Source organism: Bombus impatiens, unplaced genomic scaffold, assembly GCF_000188095.3.
Source record: "Bombus impatiens unplaced genomic scaffold, BIMP_2.2 scf_0089, whole genome shotgun sequence".
NCBI lineage: Eukaryota > Metazoa > Arthropoda > Insecta > Hymenoptera > Apidae > Bombus > Bombus impatiens.
In genome coordinates, this window is record NT_176508.1 from 256,731 (window position 1) to 281,842 (window position 25,112).

At 40.7% G+C, this 25,112-nt stretch overlaps 1 protein-coding gene across 1 annotated transcript; it reads left to right on the plus strand.

Moving 5' to 3' along the window:
• Positions 1-25,085, plus strand: LOC100746564 (lachesin-like). Its single transcript, XM_003485895.4, has 9 exons — positions 1-286; positions 14,746-14,836; positions 15,896-16,017; positions 19,086-19,271; positions 19,928-20,120; positions 21,821-21,949; positions 22,035-22,154; positions 22,826-22,996; positions 23,842-25,085. Exons 2-9 carry the CDS (start codon positions 14,758-14,760, stop codon positions 24,213-24,215), a joined length of 1,374 nt encoding a protein of 457 aa, XP_003485943.1. The 5' UTR covers positions 1-286; positions 14,746-14,757; the 3' UTR covers positions 24,216-25,085.
• The last annotated feature ends 27 nt before the right edge of the window (positions 25,086-25,112 follow it).

Consider the following 25,112-nt stretch of genomic DNA (forward strand, 5'->3'; position numbering starts at 1 on the left):
AACAGCTATGATTCGATGAGAGGTAGAGGAGGACCGAGTAGAGGAGCAGCGATAGTCGATGTACGAGTGGACGCGCCGTGAGAAAGCCCATGAAAGGGAGATTGCGAGGGTGTTCAGCGCACAGTCGTGCACCGTCTGCCCGTTAGTACGGTACGCGCCACATCTTGACATTTGTGCTACGCTTGATTCGAGCATCATCTCGAGAAGAGCAACAGTTATGCCCTCAGATCATTGTGTCATTGGCTGACAACGTCTAATATTAAATTTCGTCACGCGTTTAAGCGCGGTGAGTAACGTGATTTTTCTTTTCAATTTTAAACCGTTTTTTCCTACTTATACGTAAAAGAAGTTTGATAATTCAATTTTGCCGGATAGTATACAACTTTTTATTCAAACTATAAACTACGAATTGTTATAGGAGAAAGTGCAATTTTTATTAAGAAAAAGTTATTTTATCGTAAGAGCCAACAGCCATGATAATATTGCACACTTTTAAAATTTTATTTTTATAATATAACTACTACCTTAATAAATTAGATGTTGTGAGAAGAAGCATATAGAGATCCAAATATGGCTCGATAATTTATACCGAATTTGAATCAATCAATGCGCCGTTAAATAATAGGTTGAAAAAAGCGCGAAGGAGGAAGAATTGAAATTTTATTTCTTATAATAATTTACGTCTTCTTATTAATTACCCGATTACTTCTTGAAACTCTACAATGATATTTAATATCAGCAAACCCCAAGAACATATTATTTTCGCTAGGTAAAATTAATATACCGGTAGCGAGGGGTAATTAATATTTCTAGAAAGACGTACTAACTCCTACATTTACGGTAATTAACTAACATAAGAGTTGCTTTTAAGGGATTACGCGTAACGTGAAATTGCGCTCTTTTCCTATATCAAAAGAACTGCGTGGTTTATTCGAAGCTGGCTCACTTTTATACCTTCTTAAAAAATTACAAAAGTCATATACACGCGTGTCATCATACGGAATATCATTAATTAAAGATAAAAGAAAGATCTTCATTTCCAAGTATCTGTACCGTTCAATAATTACAAATCCCTTAAAGACAACAGCGTATTTTATTAAATATACAACACGTATTTATTATCGCAAAAGTTTCGTTGAGCGAAGTTTTCCAATAAAATTAGCTGTCACAGGATATCGATCATGCCTTATTCAACTAGCCAATCTTCTAATTATGCATGTTGAGTACCATGGGCATCATAGCTTTTACAGTTTTTACTCTTATCGTCCTCGCTGTATGTGTACGGTACTCGATTCTTTTTCCAATTATCTTCGCGCATGTCCCGCGAATGCTATTATACGCTTTGCCACAGTGATGAAGACTCGCCAAGCATAATGTACAATAACTGTACCGGCGAGCACTATGGTACTAAGTATTGCGGTTTAAGTTGCACGCCGATGCATGTGCTGTGATTCGAACTACACTCGCAAGCACCGAGTAGTTGTGCTAAATGGTTCGCAAACTAATGTTCAAAATTCGGGCAATGTCGCGATGATAGTGGAAGTGCGAGGCCGAAAATGTGGAAAGGGGATAGAATGAGAATAGGGAAATAGAAGGGACGATGATGGTATAGGGTGGAGAAGGATAGAAAGAAAGGGTGGCAGTAAGCGATGTCTACGAAGTCTTCCTTAGTTAAAAGTTTTCAAGATTGAATTAAATAAAACTGCTACGATGTTTCCGTTATCCTGTTTCTCTTTGCCCGCCTTTTTTTTTATCGCTCTCTATCATCAAGTAGCGTTGCAATGGAACGACTTTCGAAATAAGCGGCACAGGGAATTCGAAAATCTATGATATTCAGCAATTGACATTAACGGTGCTAATGATCGTGTCGTATTCTGTTTTATCCGTTCTCCCTCTTTTTACCACATTCTTCATTTAATTGCGAAGATTGGAACAGGATTGAGAAGAATTTGATATTTCTATGGAAACGGATAAATCCCTACCATTCGAATACCGTTATGTACCCTGTTGAACGCCTATTGGATTTTATATAGTTGTAACAGGAAATGGAAACAAGGTTCAGTTTATTTTTCTATGCATAGCAAATCTCATTTCCTTCGTACGTATCGTACGTATGTGTACGCGAAACAGATATCTTATTTCTATCCCTGCAATCAAAATAGAGGATTCCTAGATATTTCTCGATCGACATATGCAATACCATGAATGTAATTCTTTTGTTTTACATTAGTTGTACGTAGGGATAATTCGCAAACAGATTTTAAATATGCTATGAACGAATCTTATAGATTTCGACTTTAATGCTTTTTTGTATCGATTGTTAATTTTTCGTTTCTTAAAGGGTGAAAGTGGATGGAAAGGTAGTAGTTCAAATAGTTGATGTTTTAACGTGAGCTTCAGCTCACAACAGGTGCCATTAACGTATTCTGTACAACGTCTATGCTTATCCTTTTTTCTAACCAGTCTTCTATCCAGTAATAGCTTTTGTATGTAAACCGGTGTTGTTATACATTCTGTAAACTGAACTCATTTTATTAACATTTCACCGTTCGCTGTATCTTTGAACAAAGGAAAACGTCCAGAAGATATATTAAAAACTAGACATAGTCCAGGGGGATTGAATAAGAATGTGACTACAGGGATATTGCATTTGCACAGGGGTGAGTAGATATTACACGAGCGGGCGGAAAATTTCTGACCATTAGAAAAAAGATCCAACAGTTATAAACAGGAAGAACGTAAAACGTATGAAAAGCTTTGAAAGCTGTTGTAAAAAGATAAACTGTTTTTTTACTTTTGTTTCCTATTTTCGAATCGGCTACGCTCATGGTTATTCTCCAATTAAAGGTAGCTTTAGTTTCATCGAGCTTCGCTACGATGTTTGTTCCGATTCGATCACGTTCATTGGTGTAAACATAAGGTCCTTCAAAAGTTCCGATTCGGGTACTCGATAAAAGAAATTCAGGAAACGAATATCGCAGGGATAAGCGAAACTGTAGCGAAGAAAGGATTTTGAAAAAGGAAATGACCGAAAAAAGAAGCAGGAAAAGAAGAAGAAGGAGAAGAGAAAATGGAACAAATCTCTACGATAATCCACGCTTAATCAACGAGGTTTTCCCCAGTGCACCGTAAAAATCGAACTGCCTTATTGCAATCCACTTCTAATTTCAACAGTGGCGCGCTTGTTTCTGCACCCTTTCATCGTGGCACACGTTGCATCGTGACGAGGGATGTTATATGGGGGAAGTGACGAAAGTGAACGACAGGAATAATGGACAGGTTTGGCTAGAGTGGCTTTCCGTTCGGTAGAGGCATTTGTTCCACCGACAGTAACTCGTGCCCGTAATAAACATGCCGTGCCAGTAGATTGACTGATGATACCGTTCTCCGTTAGATGTTATTGGTATGCCCCTATTACCTTTCACCATCGACTGCTATTTAATATATCGACGGATGTCGGTAATTATTATAGTCACACCTCTTCTTCTTCTTCTTCTTCTTCTTCTTCTTCTTCTTGCCACCCTTAGTCAGCCGTACAGATTTATCTTCGAGACACGTATACTTGCCCGTAGTTGTAAGCGTTGCTCGTCGAGTGGGCTTGGAGGGAAGATAAAAAAAGAAAAGATTGAAGTCAACGGAAGTAGAGGTTCAGCGAGGCAGCTGGTTCCATGGGTAAAGTGACGATAGTTGGCCGGAAGTTGAGACGCGAGAGCAACTAGTCGAATTCAATTTCGCCCCACGAAAGGGGAAGAAAATAGTGAAATTTCGCATTACAGAGTCGTATCGCGTCTGATTGAATAAGAACGACAAGCACGTATAATTAGGTTCTAACCAACGAGAAATACAATTTTTCTTGATATCAAGCTTCCTATGTGGCGCGGAAAACTCGAGCGACTATGTTCTTGTACCGAAAAAAGCGGAAAAAATAAAAATACAAAGAACTGGGTAAGTGAAAGAGAAAAAGAAAAATCTCTACGCGTTTGTGTTTTTTACGCTCAGCTCCGCCAATCGAATCATTTAGAGGTTATTTATCTAGAGATAGAAATCCGTGGCTGGCGATACGGATTTATATCGTGGCTGTTCGAAATTTTTTATTTAGCCGGAGAGAACGGTTGAATGCTTTGGCGGGGCTTCGCCGCTAGGCCAGAATAGAGTCGTCTCGCTCGGTATTCGAGGGAAAACACAGAGAGAGAGAGAGAGAGAGAGGGAGAGAAAGAGAGAGAGGGACAGAGAGAGGAAGAAGAGGAAAGCACTCGAATCTCGGAGAAAACGCAGTGCGGAAATTCCCTCGGGCACGATCGTCATTATCATAATTTTTTCTCAATGTCGCCTAACGAAGGTGACACTGAATGCGTAGAAGGCGTGCGTCGCGCATCCAGGCAAACAACAGACCAGGCGAAACAGGTGGGGATTCTTCGAGCGTACTGAAGGGGGTAAAAGGGGCACCTGGTGTATCTCTCTGTGCACGGCTCAGCCGCGGGGTGCAACTTAATGAGCTTCCTGTGTTGGTTCCGCTTGTAGCGCATAACTCGCGTCTCTCGCTCTTTCGTTTTCGTCTTTCGCGTTTTCCACCATTGCTCCTTTATCCCTCGGGCTCGGTTCCGTGTCTGAACCTGATCCTTTCGAAATCCGAGTGCTAAGTTGTTGTTTAGGATGCAGACGTTTATGATTGAAAGCAATTCGAGCGTAATGCTTATTAAAATACAATCAGCCCACCTCGTCCTTCTTTGGAAGATAATCTTTGTTTCTGCGAATTCGTCTAGTATCTTTTTAGTAGAAATTTTTCATCAAAGGGTCTCTTACTCTCGCTCATTTCGCTTCCCTAGCAATTATCGGTGGATTCTGTCAGTATGACTCGTGGCTGTTTCGGCACTGCATTACGTTCGCGCGGAGCCGCTTCGCCAATAATTTGGTCGCCACTTGACATATTATTGTATTAGAATTCATAATGGCCTATTTCCACGGTTGATGTTCGCTAAAATCAATTTACCGCATTGTATGTATGAAAATTCGATCGATCCACACTATGCGAATTGATGCCCGAATGTTGCAAAGTTACCGCATGAAAATACCCGAAATCATCGTATCTTCTGTAAGTTTCTCTCTAACCGCAACCTGTTACGAATCCATCGAGTCTTATTACCACGGGGGATCGGTAGAGCGCATGAGTAGAAGCATACTTGATGCTCAAATGTTAGATAAATCCCTAGGCTCCACTTATGGCAAGCAGGAAAACAAGGATTTTGCGGTCTTGCAAAGTGCTACGATGCACTATGTGCCAAGTTTATCGCTTCTAAGCCTCTTTACGTATGTGCCTTTTTTTCCTGCTAATTTACTCTAAACCCTGTTTCGTTACTCTTCAGGAAGCTGACCTGATTCGCCGACTTGTATCTCTGATCGCTGTAATCTCTAGCAAATTTACATATAATTAAGGATAGTCGTAAACGACAGGGAATACATGCTGTTGCATGTTTTTATTTTAAACTGAAGCTACTTTGGAATTCGATCGTAGAAATTGGAATTCTTTATCGTACGTGTCAATGACGCGACTGAACAAATTTCACATGTTTCAATAATTCACTCAATTCAGTCTGATATTAATATAACGTTGCTTAATTACTTGTTACAAACGAATTGATTTAGCTATTATTCTGGCACTGAAATGACGCGCGTAACAAATATTTGATGACGAAGAACAGCCAACGTTAACCGCAAGAATTCTGCTACCGATACAATTTTTGTCAAGTCATTTCTACACGTCGAATTAGCACGTTTCTATATAATGTACGATATAACGTGTAGCGTCAGATAAATTCTTATTTAGTAAATATTATCTCCGCGCATTTTAATACGTCGACAAATTGATCGAATCAATCTGAATGAATAATATCGAACGTTAAATAATTCATTTAACTGCAAACAGTGCCGATTGTGCTTTCCGTTATTTAGATCTGGTCAGTATTATCTAGTTAGTTGTATTTTAAATTTGTTTTTCTATGACGTATGCTATCTCGATTATCGAAATATAATTTTCCATCGATCTACAGAGAATACAAGATGCGGGTAAACATTTTCTTCCGTAAGCGATCCTTTGATACAATGACCGCAAGATTCTGCCCATGGAGATAACTTGGCTCCACGGAGAGTAGGGGAGTCGGAGGATCTTCGAACTCTCCGAGAATTTACAGCGCTATGCATGCACAGTAATCTAACCAGTGTCATAATTGAATCTATGAGAAACACAGTGCGAGTGAGATTAGAAGCTCTACGATGTTTCTGGTACATCTTGACCGGTTCGCGTGCTTACACATCGTCATTGTTCGACGCTCCCCTACGCAGCAGTTTGGAAACTGTTCCTTGATAAACATCAGGGATCAGTCAGAGAGCACTACGCGTACAAGTATTTCAGCGTGGAAAGCGAGAAGAACGCATTCAACTGACACGAAACGCGTCCTGCGTATTGACATCTTCATCTCGAGTGATTAATGAACGCGTCAGACCTAACATTTGGCGCCATGACAAAATACGAAGCGAGGCTCCGACTTTCCAAGGCAAAACGTACCGGAACAAAACGGTGTACGGTATAGAACAAAAACCGATGTTAACGCAGTTAGACCGTGAATAACAAACAGTATGAATATTTCGTGCTCAAAACGCATTTTCGCCACCGAGAGCTTATTTATTCACGAATTCATCAAGAAAGGATAAACATACAGACACAATGGATATTACGACCCTCGTTAGAAAACCGCAAATACACGACGACTGGTTTACCAACACGTGTCATTACATCAAGTGAGCGCCGTTCTCTCTTCTCTCGGCGAGATTGAAGCATCAATTCTTAAACTCTATTCATCCGATATTTTCCATGCTAGTTCGTGCATCCGAGTTATGGAGTCCAATGTCACGATGTTGGAAATTCTTGGTCGAAATTCCACGGACAGTCAGGACCGCCGGAAGGAGAGATCGGCAGCGACGCATGGCAGCCAGACCTAGGGGCGGCATATACGACTTTAAATCCCTGGCTCGTTCGTAATTCTATCAATCTTGTTTGACTTACTTTTCTACCGGCTTCGATCGGTGGATTCGCGTCTAGTGCATCGGCGAGACTCTTCCATATCGTTACCGTCCAGTGGTCGTGTGCCTCATTTCCCTCGATTCAATTTACGGCATGACGGAAGTGCATAAGTGAATTTTCGTCCCCGTCTAGCCGGAGCTGCTGTAATATTTTCGCGCCACGTTCCGCTGATATCCATGACAGTGGCATGGTATATGCAACCGGGTGGAATCGTTCGTGAAAGTCTCGGGGAGCGAGTATCGCGGGTACGTACATACGCGGGTCTCGAACTATGGCCTGTCGTTGCTTCAGAAAGCCATAGGAGGCGAAGTCAAGGTGCAGCCAACTTTACAGACAGTTTAAACCACAATCCTTAAGTTCTGTCGTTCTACTCGAGGGAGAAGAGAAGAGACAGAGAATAGGATAGGAGAGGGTAACCCAGCAGCAGCAGCACAGAAAGCAGCACGCGGAGAAACTCGAATTCTCGTGCAAACCTAACTGCGGCTATTACTCTGGTGGCAGTCTCTGCTCATCGATAGTCAATTTGCCATTTCGTGGTACGTTACGTGTGCTTCTGCCGCGTTTCGTTGAACGATCCGCGGTGCTACGTGGATACCGTGGGAGCCAGTTCGAAGACGTTCGATCGATAAGCCTCGATATATACCTAGGCTACGTAAGACCTATTCGAAGATCCGATTTCACGCGGGGGGAAATCATTTTTCATTTCTTTCTTTCCCGTTCGATTTCGACGGACGCAGACGGGAAGAAGAAAATGATTAAGGAAAGATGCCTCCGCGGAAGGAAAACGATGGCAATTGAATGGTTTTCTGGAACGCGGATGCCACCGTTCGCGTACCCACAATCCCGCGATATCTCATCAAAAATGAAATATTACCGGTCTGGCTATTAGCAGGAGCGTGCGAACGCGTGCATGGTAACGAGGATGAAGATAAAATTGCTTTTGAGTATTCGTTCGGATCAACGGGTTGCCAGGAAAATTTAATAAAGCGAGAATTTTCTCTGTGCGAAAGTTAGGAAGGCCTGACTCTACGCGTTCCCTTTTTTTTTTAACGCTACCTGCTAGTGCTAATTATTACTTCTCGCGTGAGACGCGTGCAAAATTTTAACGATTCACATCATCGCACCCTGTTTCGTTAACAAAGAAAGTTGATGGATCTCTCGGCCTCTATCGGAGCACGATTACGTTTGCCCAGAAATCCGACGAGAGTTTGAAGTATCGAAGTTCGCCGATGAAGGGTGCCTCTCCCGGTGTACCGCTGTGTGTCACCCTCCTCCGAGTCAGGTAAAAAAAATGTTATTTCTGGACACATGTGTTACGCAGTAGTGACTCGTGTTAGCACAGATTAAAGGGTATATAGGATTCGAGGACGTTCGAGGTCTTTCTTCTTTTCGGACGTGTGACGCTGCTTTCGTCGAACGACTCTACATCATCGAATCGAACTTTCCTGATTTCCATTGACCGTGCCGTTTAATGGCTTATAGAAACTTTCACGGTTATCCTCCGCCCTCCACCCTCGTATACAAGGAATTTCAAACGTTCTCTTAAGTGACACCGAACTTTTATCGCGGATGAACTCGCGCTAATCGATAATAAAGTCGAGACTGGCTGACTTTTTCGAGAAAAGAATCCCAAGTATCCATATCGTTCGAATAGACCGATCGCTTGCTAAAACGCTTAGTAAACGTTCTATCGGAATTCCAATGCAAATTGGAATCCATATTTCGCGGCGATATCGATCGTTTCTGATCCAGTCGAATTCGATGGACGATTACTAGCGAATATACGCGAAGACAAAAGCGGCTGTCTCCGGCCGCCACGGTAGATTAAATATAAGGATGCCACGTGTACCTTTTATCGCGAACAATCAGGTTCCAAGTAACGTTAAACCAACGCGTATGCAAATACGTATCGAGTTCGGTCGAAACTGCGAAAAGTTGTTTGCATCCTCCGGCAACGGTCGGACTCTCATCGATAGTCAATCGCCATTTCCCTGTACCTTTTCGGTACATTAACGAGCACTGAGCGTTGAAGAGGGAGAAAGCCGGGAGCGTAGGGAAAATGGAGGGATAAAAGGAAGGAGAAAGGAAGCGAAAAGGCGAGCCTAGGAGATGGGAAGGAACACGTTCGAGAGGACTACACAGTTGCACTTTCCCAGATCACTGGAGAAGAGGGGAAAATGAATATGCTAGAGAACTTTTGTTGCTCGTATTCCGGGTACGGGGGCTTTTTAAGGAATAAAAATTTCCCCAATTAAGGATTATAGGTCGACTTAAAGAAGGCAAATCGTTAAGATCTTTTGTACACTTCGTTGCGATGGAGGGATATAATCGATTTTCGTTTTTATCAGAAGGATCGGTTATGCACGTGACAACCGCTTCGCCGTATTCTATGCAAATTTCATAATCATCCGAATGCTTCGTTATAACGCACCTGCTTGGCCTTAAACAACAGCTTTCACATCGATCGAGCGTTACATATATGGGTATGCCCAGATGGCGTTAAAATCGATCGAGATGCCTACTTAAGTCGTATTAGCCAAATGCCTGATTCACAGGATAGTCTGAGTGTGGTATTTAGCTGGAGCTCTAGCAAGTGTACCATGTAAACTGGCCTAATGGAGGCACGCTGCCGGTCGTGCAAAAGTGCAGGAATTATCTATCGGGAGTTGCTCGAATTGCGAGCCGAATTGAATTACGAGTTTGTAACACTTTGTGACGGGTTTTGCAGATACCCGTGGCTCTCTATCCTTCGCCCGACCTTTTGACCCTTGCTAATTCAACTACGGTTGTTCTCCAAGTAAAAGGCGACCGCAAAAATCGATCCTTCAGGAACCCGTAAAAGGAGACACTGTTTTGTTTTTCTTCTTTTCTCCCGGTTTTCCACCGCGGAAAGATTCGTGGCACTTAGTTAGGACGGAGGTTGCTTGTTCTTGCTGGCAAAAACGAGAAACTCGACGAAGTAAATCCGGTGAGAAGATTAGCTGAATGCAAAGGAACCGGCGCTCGACGAACCTAAGGAGCTTCGGCCGACGGAATTCGATGAGAGTGCTCGAAAACTGTGTACGGTTTTTAACTGTACGGTAGAACGATACCTGAACGAACGAGAGAAAGAGGCCAGGGATAAGGGAAAGAGGAGAAAACGGGAAGAAAGTGGAAACTCGTAAGTAATAGCTCCGACAGCAAACCTGGTAAAATGAACGGATAGACGATGCCATGGAGCGACTCTTATTTCCTTTCGCGCTTCAGAAGTCAGGATAGCGAGGGAAAGAAAAGAAAAAAAAAAGACAGAGAAGAACAGCGAAAAGCCAGTAGAAGAGTAAGAGGAACGGGTATTAGACAAAGAGGCGGAAAGAAACGAAAGAAAAGACGAGTCGTAGCCGCTGCTGTGTGTGGAAGAACCGAAGTTACCTTTCTCTTCCCTCTCCCTCGCCTTACTTTCTTTTTGCCTACACATCTTGGTACTCTCTTACCGTGGCGTTCTTCTTGTACTGCTGTGGGTGTCGGTTAAACTCTAACGTTTAAGATCTCCCAAACAGACTTCGAAGCTTTCCGGACGCACTTTACGTTCAGGGAACTCCCAGTCGTTCTCATGCGCGAGATATTTTTTACCGTATCTAAGGGACGTTGTCCAGCTTAAATACCACTCAAAATTAACGAAGATGAAATTAATCGAACTCTTCTACAGACTTCTTTCGTCCCAATTTTCGTATTACGTATGAAAGGGCCAGAACGAATTTTGAACGAACGTCGTTCTCTATGTCCAGAGATATTTTGAATGCAATGAAACGCGTACGTGTATCGTTTGGCGTATTAAACTCTTCTGATGTGCTCGTATCTGTTGGAAAATACATTAAGGTGTTGATATACGGTAGTAATTGTGCATGGAAAGATTTTCCGTGATATTCAGACGAAGAAAGAGAGAGCGAGAGGAAGAGAGAGAGAGAGAGAGACCGAGGGGCGGGAGGGAGGAAGAGAGAGATGGACTTTATATGGAGAATCAAAGACGCTTTTGGTTAGCCAAACCACGTCCAGTTTCCTTCGAGTCAAAAGTGACCAACAGAACAGCTTATTGGACCTCTCAGAGAGGCACTCGTTGCCTGTTATTCATTCTCTCGGTAATACAGCATGCAATTCTCGTGCGCGCGTTTATAATACTCTGTGCATACACTTTGGATAGATGTGCAAATGTATGCTCTGCGCGGAAATTGGTGTTTCGATGTTTAATTTGCTATGGTACAGCTAATGACGGACATTCAAAAGATCGCGTGATACTGTTTTGCATTTAATTATATTCACGTTCCAGATAAATAGCAACGTTCAAAACACCTAGATTCCATATTCTCGACTGTGATACCAGCTCGCGAGATGCTCGGAAATTCTCTATCGAATAATCGAAACAATTGTTCAGTTTGATTACAATAAAAATCGAGTCGGTTTGTACAATGTTGTACGCGTTCGCATAAAAGCACCGATGAAAAGATTCGTGCAAACTAATTAAAAAGAGAAACAGAATAATATTTACACGAGCGTAAAAGTTTTAAGTTTATTCAGACTACGCTACGATTACATTCGTATTTATTAACCGATAGACAATCGTAACTTTCAGTTCGATTAATTGCTTAGTTTTGCAGCTCTGAAATTCTTCTCGTCTTTCGCTTTTTTCCATTGGAAGCCGCGAGACGATCGCTAATTGCGCTTAGTACCTCAGTACAGAACCATCCTTCTTCGCAACGATTCGCCTTCTCGGAATCAACACGCGACAATGTAATCGCTAAAAGCTTTTTTCTCCTGTCATGGTTACGATGTTGTCCCCATGTAAATATTGTAAAAACAACGAAAAAGAGGCAACAAAAGCGGTCGCCGGCTGATGGCCACCACTCGACTGCCTCGTATATCCGCCTAAAAAGCAGCAGTCCAGTGAAACGCGATGCACTTTCGCAGGACTGTTTAACGGGAATATGTATGCATGTCGGCCGTCGTGGTTCACAGCGTCGGCGCTGCCGTAATTTTCGTCGGTCCGAGTTACGTACGAGGAAAAGCGCGGGCGAATTTTTAGAGGTCTAACTTCGTACTTTCTAGCTCGCGCACATTCGTTTGCTTCTCTCCATGATTTCGTCAAATATACGCGTGCCGCTGCATTTGACATTGACGTACCTTGATTCCTTGACCCCATCTGTCCCGTGTTTCCGATATGCATGAAAAATTCCTTTTAACGTTTCAGACAATATTAACACCCTCGATGCGTGCGATTTTTCGCGAGGATAGGTATCTTACTCTAGTAAACGCGAAACGCGTAATTCCATAAATAACAAACCGAATTTTAGAGTTAATAATAAAATTCCTCGCCTATCCATATATAATAAAAACCAACGTGCGCTATCATTGGTAGATAAAGCTTGAACTAAAAGATTCGCGAAAACGGCGCGGTACCAGGCGTGTTAAAGTCTGCGATAATATCCATCTTGGGGGTGTTAATAACACTCGCTCTATAAACGATCAATTATACATTCACGTAGGTACCTATATCTATCCATAATGCTAGCCACTTAACGAGCTTTTTATCCCCTCTATATAACTTCCGGATATGTAGCCCAGTAGCCTTTCTTTCCGGACAACTGGACCGGTCATCGAACCTTGAAAGATATTAAACGCGTATCGTGCTTTCCCGGGGGTCTCTATCCCTCCCAAAATCACCCTTTGTCTGTCTTTGTCTCTTGAAATTGTCGGTTAAAAGAGGGGATAGGGGGATGGTTATTTAAGTTAAATACCGCAGTCGCGGCGTAATTTTCGGCGATGCAAAGAGAACGTGGCCCGAAGTCATAAAGGCCAGGCTTCGGCACGAGCGAAATTTTCATTTGACCGGCCTCTAGTCGCGCGAGTGTGCGTATTTCGCGCGGGCCTCGCTTCGCCTCGGCTCGTAGTGGGGTCGCGGAGGATACTCGGCGAAGGGTAGCGGCTGAAAAGGGAAGAGCAGAGGCGGCAGTCACCCACTATTCGAGTATTATTGCGGTGCTGGCTGCAGGAGGGTGAGGATGGGATATATCAACGGTTGGCGTTTATGTGGCGACCAACTGTCGAGTTAATATTCACGCGATTCAGCTTGACCCCGTGCCACCCCGTCAAACCCGCGCCCATGAACGGCCATGCGAAATTCTTCACTTCGCCTTACCGACCAAAGCATTATGCGTCTTTCCTTCACTGGCTCTTTTTCCACCGATTGCCGTATATTGGTATATTGTATGTTTCTGTATGCTCTCTCACGAGGGGCCAGGAAGTTATGGTAATCGCGGTAGACTACGGCCGAGTCAGAGAATTCGATAGATTCTCGTAATAAGCTATTGTGTTTGTTAACCGAATCGATCGATGCAGTTAGATCGGGCGTGATTCTGAAGTACTATGTCTCTATTTATATTTATGTTTTATATTTATTATTATTTATATTTATTTAGATAAATGCCATTAATGACGAATACAAACTGCATTTAAATACAGCAGAGCTCTTCCGTCCGAGCTAATAGGGAAACAAAACTGTTCGGATAATGGAATTTTCGAATCACAGAATAAAATCACTTTTCTCATATGAAATTACATTTATTCGAATACAGATTAATATTAATCGATAGTTTCTTTAAATACTGATGCATTCCATATCTTCTTTGGCTACTGAGTCACATAATCATTTCAACGTAAGTAAACCTATAGAGCCATAATTTTCTTGTACTTCGAATCATCCGAACGCTTTTTCGAATATCGCGGATGCTTCGGCTTGAGAAATACCGTTTCCACTTGTGTAAAATCGTCGTCGTTATTGTCCTTATTTCAACGAAACTATTTCGTCACATCGGTAAATTTAAGGTTGTCCTGTCGTTGTCAACGTCAGAGGAATGTACGAGCTTTGGATGATTCTCAATATCATGTTTTGTTTTATAATCCTTGCGATTTTGGCTTTCCCAATACCATGTATTTTTGCTAATTCTGTTGCATTTGTACCATCTTAAAGTTTTTTAATTATGTCGTATTTTATTTCGCTCATTAACGCTCGTTATTTAACGCTCATTAAACGCTAAAAGGAAAGAATACCTGAACACTGATACAATCAAATATGTGTATATTTGAAATGGAAAGGAACATCCGTTACTGAGAAATATTATGTTCGGTTAATAGAATCTACCGTGGTCTAAAAATCATGTAAAATTAGGTAACCTAAATTAAATTCACATCAAATTCCATTATAATTGTTTATGAACTGATCGATGGTTGATATTTCAATCGGATCATTTCTTAACCAAAAATTTCTATAATTAAAAATCGAACAAAACGAGTTAATTGCAATTAGTTTAATTTTAATCTTCGCAAATGTAAATATGATCTAATTTATCTTCAACAAAAATGATAAGTATTAAACCATAGCGTTAAAACGTATTAAACAATAGGATATTTATAAATAGAGAACTCGTCATATTTTCAAGAGACTGGGATTTGAATAACGAGTTAATTCGCTCCCCCTTTCTCGGTTAATAGGTTCATTAAAACTTTTTGACGTTCTTGTACCTTTTTTATATCACTAAAAACAGGATGGACGAAGATTTTTACGTTCGCGAGATAAATATACTAATTCTGAAAGATTGCCTTTCGTCCAAAAAACGAATAAATCATTTTTGTTGCAGTACGTATGGCGTATGGCATTGCTCTATGGTATGGCATCGCGGGACATTGTTCTCTGCTTCTTCCTTGCTGCCTTCCTGTATTCGAGTTTCGGTAAGAATCAAATGAGATATTCTCGCTCTCCTTAGAATCAGAAGTAGCACTCTTCATCCAATCGTAGCGGCGAGAAGAGGCGTAGAAGAACAAGTTTGAATTGGTCGGAACACGGGGCACAAAAGTTACAAGTTTTTTAATCCGTACAAAATGATACGAACGAATCTCTTGTATCGTAATAGCATCGTGCCGTAGCTACTTTTCCTTCTCTCCGTGTTTCTTTGCTCCACTTTTCGGTAAGAATCAAATAAAATGCTCCTAAAAGCACTATCGGAAGTCTGCAGAGCTTCCGTAAAAGCATTCCCGTTCGCAAGGTGAACGCGAAGCAGAAATTACAAGAGCGAAGCTCGGCTAAACGTTACTCCGTCCTCTAGTTTCTCCCGAAATATTCGTTTAATATCTAATTTCTCGTTTCATCGTCCGGTAACGCGTGACAAAGGCATAACGCTCTCTTCGAATTCATCTTTCCCGCGCGTCTCACCGCAGGGAACGTTTATTATTTAATAAGGTGTCAGAGGCTGCGACGCTCTGATATAATTTACTCTGATATAGTTAATAAACATTTCTCTACGCGACACCCTGGTCTTCCTTGTCTTTTTTTCTTTCGTTTCTTCCATTTCTCGCCGATGCGACGTTCAGACGACACGCGTCACACGCGTACCTCTACGGACAAAAAGCTCGTTGAACGAAGAAGAGAAACTAAATCTGAATAGCTCAGTGGAAAAAGAATTATTGCCCCATAACTTTGCCTCGTACACTCGCTATGAATCTATAGAGGAGCGATATGCATGACGAGCTAGATTAAGCTGGTCGTGTTAAGAGAGATGTAAAAGATTAAAGAAATCAATATCGAGCCCGGCGGAATATATGGAGAAAGGCAAACGTCCAATGAAATTGTAGAATTCGTGACTGTCATCCGAACGCTACGATCCATTCTCCCGTTGAAGCACATTGTTTTCGTTCGAGGAGCGTAACGCTTAAAATTAATTAGATGTAACGTTGCTGGATCATTAATCCCACGATCGTTAATTATACCCGGTATAATTCCCCTTGGCCTAGGTCAAGCGATGCCAAAGTCCGAGATCCAGCCAGAATTTCTAGCACTTCTGGAGAACCATACGGTCATTCAAGGTCGTGACGTCTCCTTCACCTGCGTCGTTAATCATCTTCAATCTTACAAGGTAATTGCATTCACGTGTCGGTGTAATTAGTAAGTCGATTAGGAGCAACGCTTCGAAATCGTAAGTAATGACTTAAATCGTATTTCCGTAAATGTTTGGCCACGACTCGAAACGCGATCGTGTCGAATCGAACAATGTAGCTATGGTTGCGTAACCAAGCTGCTTAACAGAGTATAATATTTACAAACGTTCCCTGATATTTCCACCTTATACGTGTTTGTACGTAAAAGAAATCAACGGGGCATATGTAAGTGGCGAAATACAGTTGAAATGGACACGTATGACGTCGATTATGGTAAAGCACGTAGGTTTGCACTTTCGTCAGTCCACATCCAGACTTCTGTCCGGAGCCCCACGCGGGACAGACCTGCCGAGTAATTCACTTTCGAGAAGAAGTCCAAGTTTGATTGCGCGCTCGAATCGACAATCGCTTCTATCGCGAGATGAAACGCTCTTGGCGGGTGTTCAGAGGATTTCGTCCTGCCGGATTCGAGGGATGGAAAAGGACACAAGAGAGTGGAGGAAAAGAAAAAGGAGAAGCGGAGAAAGAAGAAGAAGAAAAAGAAGTGGAAGAAGTGGAAGCATAGGGAATTCGAATGTTACAGCGAGCAGGCGAGTACCGGGAGAAAAGAAAGGAAGCTCGAAAGAAGAGACATAAATCAGAGTCGCTAATATACCGTACAACGTGAATGGGTCTGATTTCTACCAGTCCAAGAGCACCGTATCCTTTCCCTTTCTCTTCCCTTCGCGGCATTTGCTTCTGTTTTAAAAGTGCAATAACTCTATATGAGATTTTTCGTAGGGAAAGCGAAATATCGCGATGCAAAACAATTTATCGTGTCGAATATCAAAAATGGGAAAAAACATGTTTGAAGAGGCCATAACGAAAACAACCCTTGGCGAATTTTGTTGATTTTTTAGATAAATTCTAGTAGTCAGACTCGCAACATGATGAAACCGATATCGTTGAAAACGATCTGTGCTCTGATTTATTGCGGAATGAAAATTGACCGGTTTTACAGGAATAACTTTTTTTTTTTTTATTTGAACCGTTTCTCACCAAACGAGCGGATCTATTTCTTCCGTTCTTGTTAATAACACTTTTATTTCAACTTAATTTCCAACTTCGTAAATTGACTAGATACCATTTTTTCGGTAAAACATTACAGAGAACAGTCACGATGGTTATACGTAACACGATGAATATTTTGTTAAAATAAAATGGAAATTCATGAAACAAAAGATAAACATGCTACGGTATACCTTTTATTCTGCTGAAAAAAGCATAAAAATCGGTAAGGGTAATTTTGATTACGAAAGCTTCTATTTCACAGATTCTGCGTATACCATAATATTTGACGGCGTGTCACAAACGTATCGAGATGAAGATTCGTTCAAATTCAGCGGAGAAACGATGCGTCAAAAGTAATTACTCTAAACGATCGGAGCATCGATCGGCATACGTTTTAGAGTACCATCGAAAACGCGAGATGTATGTATTGGACGATTCAATGTCATTCTAAACGCGTGAGATATAACAGATGCCATACGCGTAAAGCCACCATTCGATCGCTTATTGTTTGCGTAGAGAGAAAAAAAATTTTTTCCCGCCAACACGTAGAATTATTCTGTCGGGCAGAACGGTCCATCAGCGTTATTTATGCACACCTTAAATTCCATTGCCGCTCGATCAAAACGCCGCTTTTGTTCTACCGATTTAAAATCCCTTTCACCCGTTCAATAGAACCGTCGTTTGAAATACGACAGATCGAGCACGCAGGACGTATGTTCGTACAAACGGGACCAAACGGGGAAGTACGATCACCGATCGGAATTTGAATCCTGGAATCCAATAACAGTGTTCATTCACTCGCGTCAGGATACTCTAGTAAATAATTACGCTTCATTGGGGCGTGGAAGGAGGTGGTGAACGTACAAACGAAATTTCAAACTCATACAACGAGCAGATCGCGATTGATGCCCGTTTAGTTGGCGAAATTCGTCTAACGTTACCCCATCGTTTCATTTTCCTTTTTTCCTTCACGAGACAACCGCAGAATACGTTCCTTTAATTTCGACATTGTTCGTTTCCAGGGAGCAACAAATGGAAAATAAGAGTTGAATTACGCCGTAATACGACTCTTTTTTCTCCAGTTCCTTTCTTATTGCGGTATAATATTTACGTTCCGAGTCTTAACGGGCGCATTTATGTCGGAATTCATGAATGCAGAAGGAAATCGGAGAGAACATTTTACGTTCGCGCAGGGAGAAACTTGTTCTCATATATCGCTTGAAATATATAATTCGCGTGCGTGTAAATAATATTCTTTTATCTTAACGTAATAGCTTGCGAAAGGTAAATTATCTGCATTTTTTTCCTACCGTAATTTCCCTCTTTTTTTCATGTCTATTTTTTCGTTCACGCGTGACCATAACAGGGACAACAGCAACAGAAAAAAAGGTATGTTAAACAGAATTCTATCCATTCGTATTCCTTATTTCCTGCCTTCGACCCACTGGAACACTCGTCCAACGAGGAACGTTTCTTTCGAAATTTATTATTCATACCTCGTAAACGAGTGCAAGGTCCGAAAGAAAGGCAAAGAAAAGAGCGTAATAAGAAGAATACCTTGAAACGAAGAATGCCTTGGCCGCTCTAACCGGGCAGGTTTAACTGCCTAATCAAGAAAGTAACCAAGGTAATACCTAGGAACGTTCAATAGACAGTAAAGCGGCAGCATTTACAACTCCAGTAATCAGTCTTGGTACATTCGAGCGAGGAACGCATTATTCTTATTGCAGGGTTCGCCCACGTGAACCTTATTGAACCGGAGAATGTATTACAAGCGAGAATGTACATATACATATATATATATACATATGCACTACGTTATATTCGCTATGTTACTGACTAGGCAGAACAAGATACATCATTCATAACAAACTAATTCTAAAACGACGGTATTATAAGGGGGTGAGCAGTGTAAGTAATGCGGGCAGCGAGTTGCGGTTTATAATCGGTTGCTGAAACTGCGAGAACATTCATGCTCCGTGATTGTATTATGCAGGTCGCTTGGATGAAGTCCGACTCGAAAGCTATCCTGGCCATTCATACGCACATGGTCGCTCAAAACCCACGGTTGTCTGTCACTCACAATGGACATAACACGTGGAAACTGCACGTGACCAACGTCCAACCGAACGACTCTGGCACGTACATGTGTCAAGTTAATACGGATCCTATGAGGAGTCAGGTTAGTACGTACGTTCATCTTCGTACGTTCATCTGATTATTATTAAACCAGCGTACTTGGTTCCATATTTTGGTTCTACCTAAAAGTAGATACACGTATCTATATACGTGATATGTTACAAACGATTATTATTTTGGTATGTTGCTTTTATTAAATCGTCTCGATATCGTATATACGATACAATACGGACGAAGGGAGACGAGTTAATAGATAACGTTTGTTGCATTACCGTCGATTCCAGCTAACGCGGTTGACACGTCGAAAATATTACTATCGAAGGGATAGCCGTTGATAAAATCGACAAAATTGAATATAAAATTTCGTCGCGAAAGGGCGAACGAAAACACGCGAAATAAAACGAAGCAGATATAAAATATGAGACGATTCGTTTCATTGTGTTTTTCAGTGTTATCGTTACGATTGGTCAATTGGTATATATCGTATATATATTTTTTCCGATGATAAACCTAGATTAAAGGGAAGTCTCAATGTTGGAACAGCCGTATTTGTTGAGGTTTGAATCCGCGAGTTAAGCTTGATTTAAATGTTTCGAGGGAGAAACGGGAAAGAGTAGGTTGGCACAGTATGGTCAGACTAGACTTCTCCGCATACAGACAAATGGTGGTATACGATAGTCCGTAACGATCTTTGCGTAGATTGGTCACATGAAGGTAGTGATACCGCCCGATATCATGGATTTGGACGATTCGGCCGATCTCCTAACGGCGAAAGAGAACAGTGATCTGCGACTACGGTGTCGCGCCACAGGAACACCGAAACCTGTGGTCACTTGGCGACGAGAAGATGGACGAAATATTACTCTTCGAACGGAGCATGGTGTTCAACGAGGTAACATTTTCCAGAATTATTTCTGACAGTTTATACCGACGATACTACCAATTTCACTGATCTCGATCAATCAGTGATTCAAGCAAGCTTTAGGTCCGACATCACCGATGATTTTTATCTTTAATCGCGTAGATTATTAAAAACTTGGATTTTTCGTTGGAAACGGATGAATATTTGATATTATAGATATACACTTTTGAATATTTCTATTATTCTAGCTGCGATTGCAGAAATTCTTACGCCGTATTAAAATAATTTCGAATTGAAATGTTCTATAATGCCGGAAATTTACTTAAACTTTACCGTTTGCAAAACTGACAGTAGAATAAAAGAAGCTTTTAATAAATCCTGTTAAAAGCAAAAAAATAGTGAACAATACTATTTGTTATTTCTTTCATAAATCATAAATATTAGGAAACACGGCAAACTTTTCAACAATAACGGAGTCATGATCGTTTTAAAGAGAATCAATATGTATTTTTATCATTAAGCAGTTAAGGGCGCCTGATTTGCATGAATTAAATCTTGTTCCTGGTGCTTATAAAAAAGATGCATACATGAATAAGTACATAAGTGTAATGTGCCTCGAGTATTTCAATGCAGTTCCGTTCCACGCAACCAGATATTCGTTGAACGTATCAACGTGAAAGCGCGATCCTGTCTGGTCCATCGCGTTCCGCAGAAAATCAACCAGCCGATTAGCCTTTCTAACAGTGAGTGATGGATGTTGACTTTACATATATTTCCTCTTCGCCGACCCCATCGATTCGCATACCCGATTGCAATATTCGCTGTGTACATTGCGCCGCAAAAGTGTCTACCACTCAGAATCTATATCGTGCCGGCGTTTCGACGATCTTTCCGTAAAACGCATCATAGGGGAGTATTCTGGTTGTTTCGGCTTCCTTAATGAGCTCAATTCGGATCCACCGTCGTTCCCCATACGTTACGTTCCCCGGAAACCGCAATAAAAATGTTATATGGAATATTCAAACGGGATACGATTCGTATACAACAGGTACGCAATATGACCTGTTGGGAAATTTTCAAAAGGACAAAATATAATAGTCTACGAACGAAATACTTTAAAATTATTGAGAAAGAATGAAATTAACTTCATAACGAGGGTAATATTCATCCTTATGCTGTATACGTATCATAGAAAGACGTTATGCTTGTAGGAACATGTAAAGAATTTTATTTACACTTCGATTTGTTTATCATAGCTAACGTTATAAATTGACATTTAAATATAACATAAAAAAATTTGATGATGCAAAAAATACACATAATACGTAGAAAAGCGCAAAATATCCATAATATAGTTTTTTTTATAATATTAAAGAAATAAAACGAATTTCTTAAATCCTATTTTTTTAATCGTATTCACAAGAATATGAATCGCCGTAAACAGTCAAATAATGTTGAGAAAATTGCATCCAATCCATTTCGACATAAAGTAGAAACATGAAAATTACATGTGAAGTACAATATCTTTCAAATATCCTTCCAGACTTCTAAGGATTTAGAATAGAAATATCAATAGGATTCCTGAAGGAGACTTTACAATCGTCGGAATAGGGTAAAATTACCGTCTAAACGACGGCAGTAAAATAGAATAGGAATATCGATATAACATATATGTGCCTAGAGAGTCTGACCCGACGTTTCATATGACCCGTTGATAATGCTTGACGCAGTAAAGTCGTACGAAGGGGAGCAACTTCATCTGACGGGCATTCTGCGGCAGGAGATGGGCTCTTACCTTTGCATCGCCTCGAACGGCGTGCCGCCAACGGTCAGCAAACGATATTACGTGAACGTACGATGTAAGTGAAGCGGCGGGTCCGTTAAATTGGCGGGCACCTCGACGAAGAAACTTCCAGTGATTAATTATAGTTTTCTCCGATGCAGTTAAACCGCTGATTAAAGTCTCGAACCAATTAGTAGCGGCACCTGTTAACAGCGACGTCGTTCTTCATTGCTACGTCGAGTCCTGGCCGAAAGCTCTGAATACATGGTACAGGGAGAATGGTGAGCATTATAATATTGAATCTCACGTGTTATTTCTCAATATCGTTCTCAGTGTGACCATTATCCCGCGTCTTGTTATGTGAATTCTATCGTCTATCCTCCAACCAATGTTAATGGTTATATAGGTTGGTTCGTATTATCTATTCAGACTCGGAGCAGTAACAGCATGGTTCCATTCAGACAAATATATATATACATAATATACTGGCTTTTTCAGATACGTTACGCTGACCATCATTCTCAGCAAATTCAAATAGCTCAGATTCGATCGATTCGAGATAAACCAGAATTACAGTCGGGTACTAGAGAGCCAGGATTCAGAAGTTTTAGTTAGGCAAGCTTTAAGTTATTCGTGTTTGAAGTTTGAAAATCAGGAGTGAAAATTAGTATGTACTTCAAGTTCTCTTCTCCTTTTTCTCTTCTTTTTCCCTGTTTTTACCTTTTTTTCCTTGTTTAATAATTTTGTAGTCATTTAAGAAAAAATTATTTGATAATAAACGCAAAAAAATTGTTCAAACGATAGCTACTATAAGGAAAGATATTGCTCTTATATCCATCAGACATTAGACTGATAATATAAACACTAAAGATATTGATCCGAATGGGATCGTTGCCGTTTTGTGTTTGAACGGATAATATTAAACCAATCTTACGACGGACAATTGTTATAGGTATGAAATTACTGTCGGATGAGAAACATGATCTAACGGAGATTCCGTTGAACGATTATGCGTATCAGTTGAACTTGACCATCAGAAGACTGAATAGGGACGACTTCGGTAGTTACAGCTGCTCGGCGGAAAATTTGCTTGGCAATGCCGAAGGGACGATACGACTACAAGGTAATCTTTCCACATTCGATTACTATATCGCTTCATACATACAGTCAGTTATCAAATATTATCAAAGTCTACGCACTTCATAAATGTGAAATATTTTGATGAAAATACAGTAGTTCGACCAATCTTTTTGGAAATTTTGTATTAATTCTACATGGACACGTATTTAACGCTAGAGGATTCTTCATCGCTTAAAATAATAGCAAATTATTTTCACCAGAGAAAGATCTTTTCCACGATTGTTTCGGAGGTATAAGAAAAACATGTTTAATAGAATCGAACGATACATTGATAGGTACATCTAACATTAAAAAAATAACACTATTTATTTAACTTATTAAGAAGAAGAAATATATATAGTTAGCTTTGCGCCGTTCACGCTTGAAAAACTTTACCGCGGCTTTCTCTGACACGTACCCACGGAAAGCAATTATATTCGTTGATATATGTTCCTCATATATAAACCGATATCGGTTCGCCTCCATGTGCTAGACCGAGGGAGTTGTAAAGGCAAAAGCTTGCAGAAGCTTAAAGATTTTAAAAGATCATAACCGTATATTCTTCAAAGTATTCTTCGTTTATATCATCGGAATGTGATCGAAAATTTAATTCCTCCCGTTAGAAGATCGATGTAAACGCGTTGTTTCTTTTTCTTTCTTTTTTTCGGTAACTCGTTCGATCGGACACGTACAACACATGTTTGATCGAAATGTGCGGACGCGATACCTAAATTATTATATTTTCTTTTCGCTTTATATTTTTTTGCTCTTTCAAGAAATAAATATACCGTTTCGTAAATCGAATTCTCTACATCGTTGACAAATGATATGAAAATAAAATGGTTACAGAGTTGCATTTGACGCGAACCACGTCGATACCTATTCGCCACAACACGGACTTCTTAGACAAGTACGGCTCGAAGAAGCAAATGGACAGAACAGGGAACCATGGATTCGGACGGGAAGGTGGTTCATTGTCGAAAAATGGAAACATGGGTCACACAAAGCCGATGTTAAGGAGAAACAGTTCGAACACGTTGACGGATGTCACGATGAAAAAATCGAAAGTTTCATCATATCCGGCACCTGCACCTGCGCCAGCGCATTCTACACCGACTCAACTGAGCGTTCAGAATAGCGTCACATCGCTGCGACAACACTCGCGATTAAACTGCGTAGGATTAATGTTCGCTTTCCTAGTGATAGTGATCTGTAACTCGTAAACAATCGGCTGTTTCGTATGTACGGAAGAGTACAAATCACCTTTCACAGGGATTAAACGAGAACAGGGATTAAAGAAAAGGAGCTAAAAGAAAAAAAATGAGGGAAAAGCAGGAAGCAAAAATATCTTTGAAAACAAGAGTCCATTTTATCCTAACTAACGTTCGTTATGTTTTGCGTTGAATATTCATACTTTCGATTCATAGACAATGTTTTTATATTCTTTTTTATCTCCAACGCGGGAAATGGTCAGCGACGCTTCTATCGTGTAGAAAAGTACACGCACAACCTTTAGGACTATAGATGTTGTCGTTCACACATGTGTGATTATGTCAAACGCATCGATATACATCGTTTTGTGGTGAAAAAAATAACGAACGGTTTTTTATGACAATAACTGTAGTTGTATACGGTAAATCGGTAGAACAATCATCCATCACCGATAAAACGCTCGCGGACTGTTGTCGTTGCCAGATACACGTGTAGAAAGCGTGTATGTGAATTTACCGAATCGATGGATGTTCATTTTTAGACCAATCTCTCGTGTCACACTGCCGAACACAGATATGATGTACAGTTATTTTCGAATATACGTTCGAACGCGAACGTAGACGTTAATTGTTTATACATATTTTGTGCGTGTGCATGTTGGGGAACCGTTATTCGCCGCTTTCCACAAATTTTATTTCGAAAAATCGGTTGCTCAGGCATGAATGTGATCGAACGAACGGAACGAGATCTACTTTTGCACACCCGATCATCGGTTCATGAACGTTCTCATTAGTAACAAATGAATGTATTGTTTATCGATGTTAACGTCTGAGTTGTGTATCTGTGTATGTATGTACGACAATAAACGTTGTTTTTACCAATGGCTTTTTTCGCTATCTCTTCTAGTG

What these genes read in the sequence shown, in the direction of transcription:
- LOC100746564 (XM_003485895.4), top strand. Translation starts at nt 14,758, where the DNA reads ATGGCATTGCTCTATGGTATGGCATCGCGGGACATTGTTCTCTGCTTC. An exon ending in GGAGCATGGTGTTCAACGAG is followed by an intron (nt 20,121 to 21,820) that starts GTAACATTTTCC and finishes TGCTTGACGCAG; the next exon opens with TAAAGTCGTACGAAGGGGAG. An exon ending in AGGGACGATACGACTACAAG is followed by an intron (nt 22,997 to 23,841) that starts GTAATCTTTCCA and finishes AAATGGTTACAG; the next exon opens with AGTTGCATTTGACGCGAACC.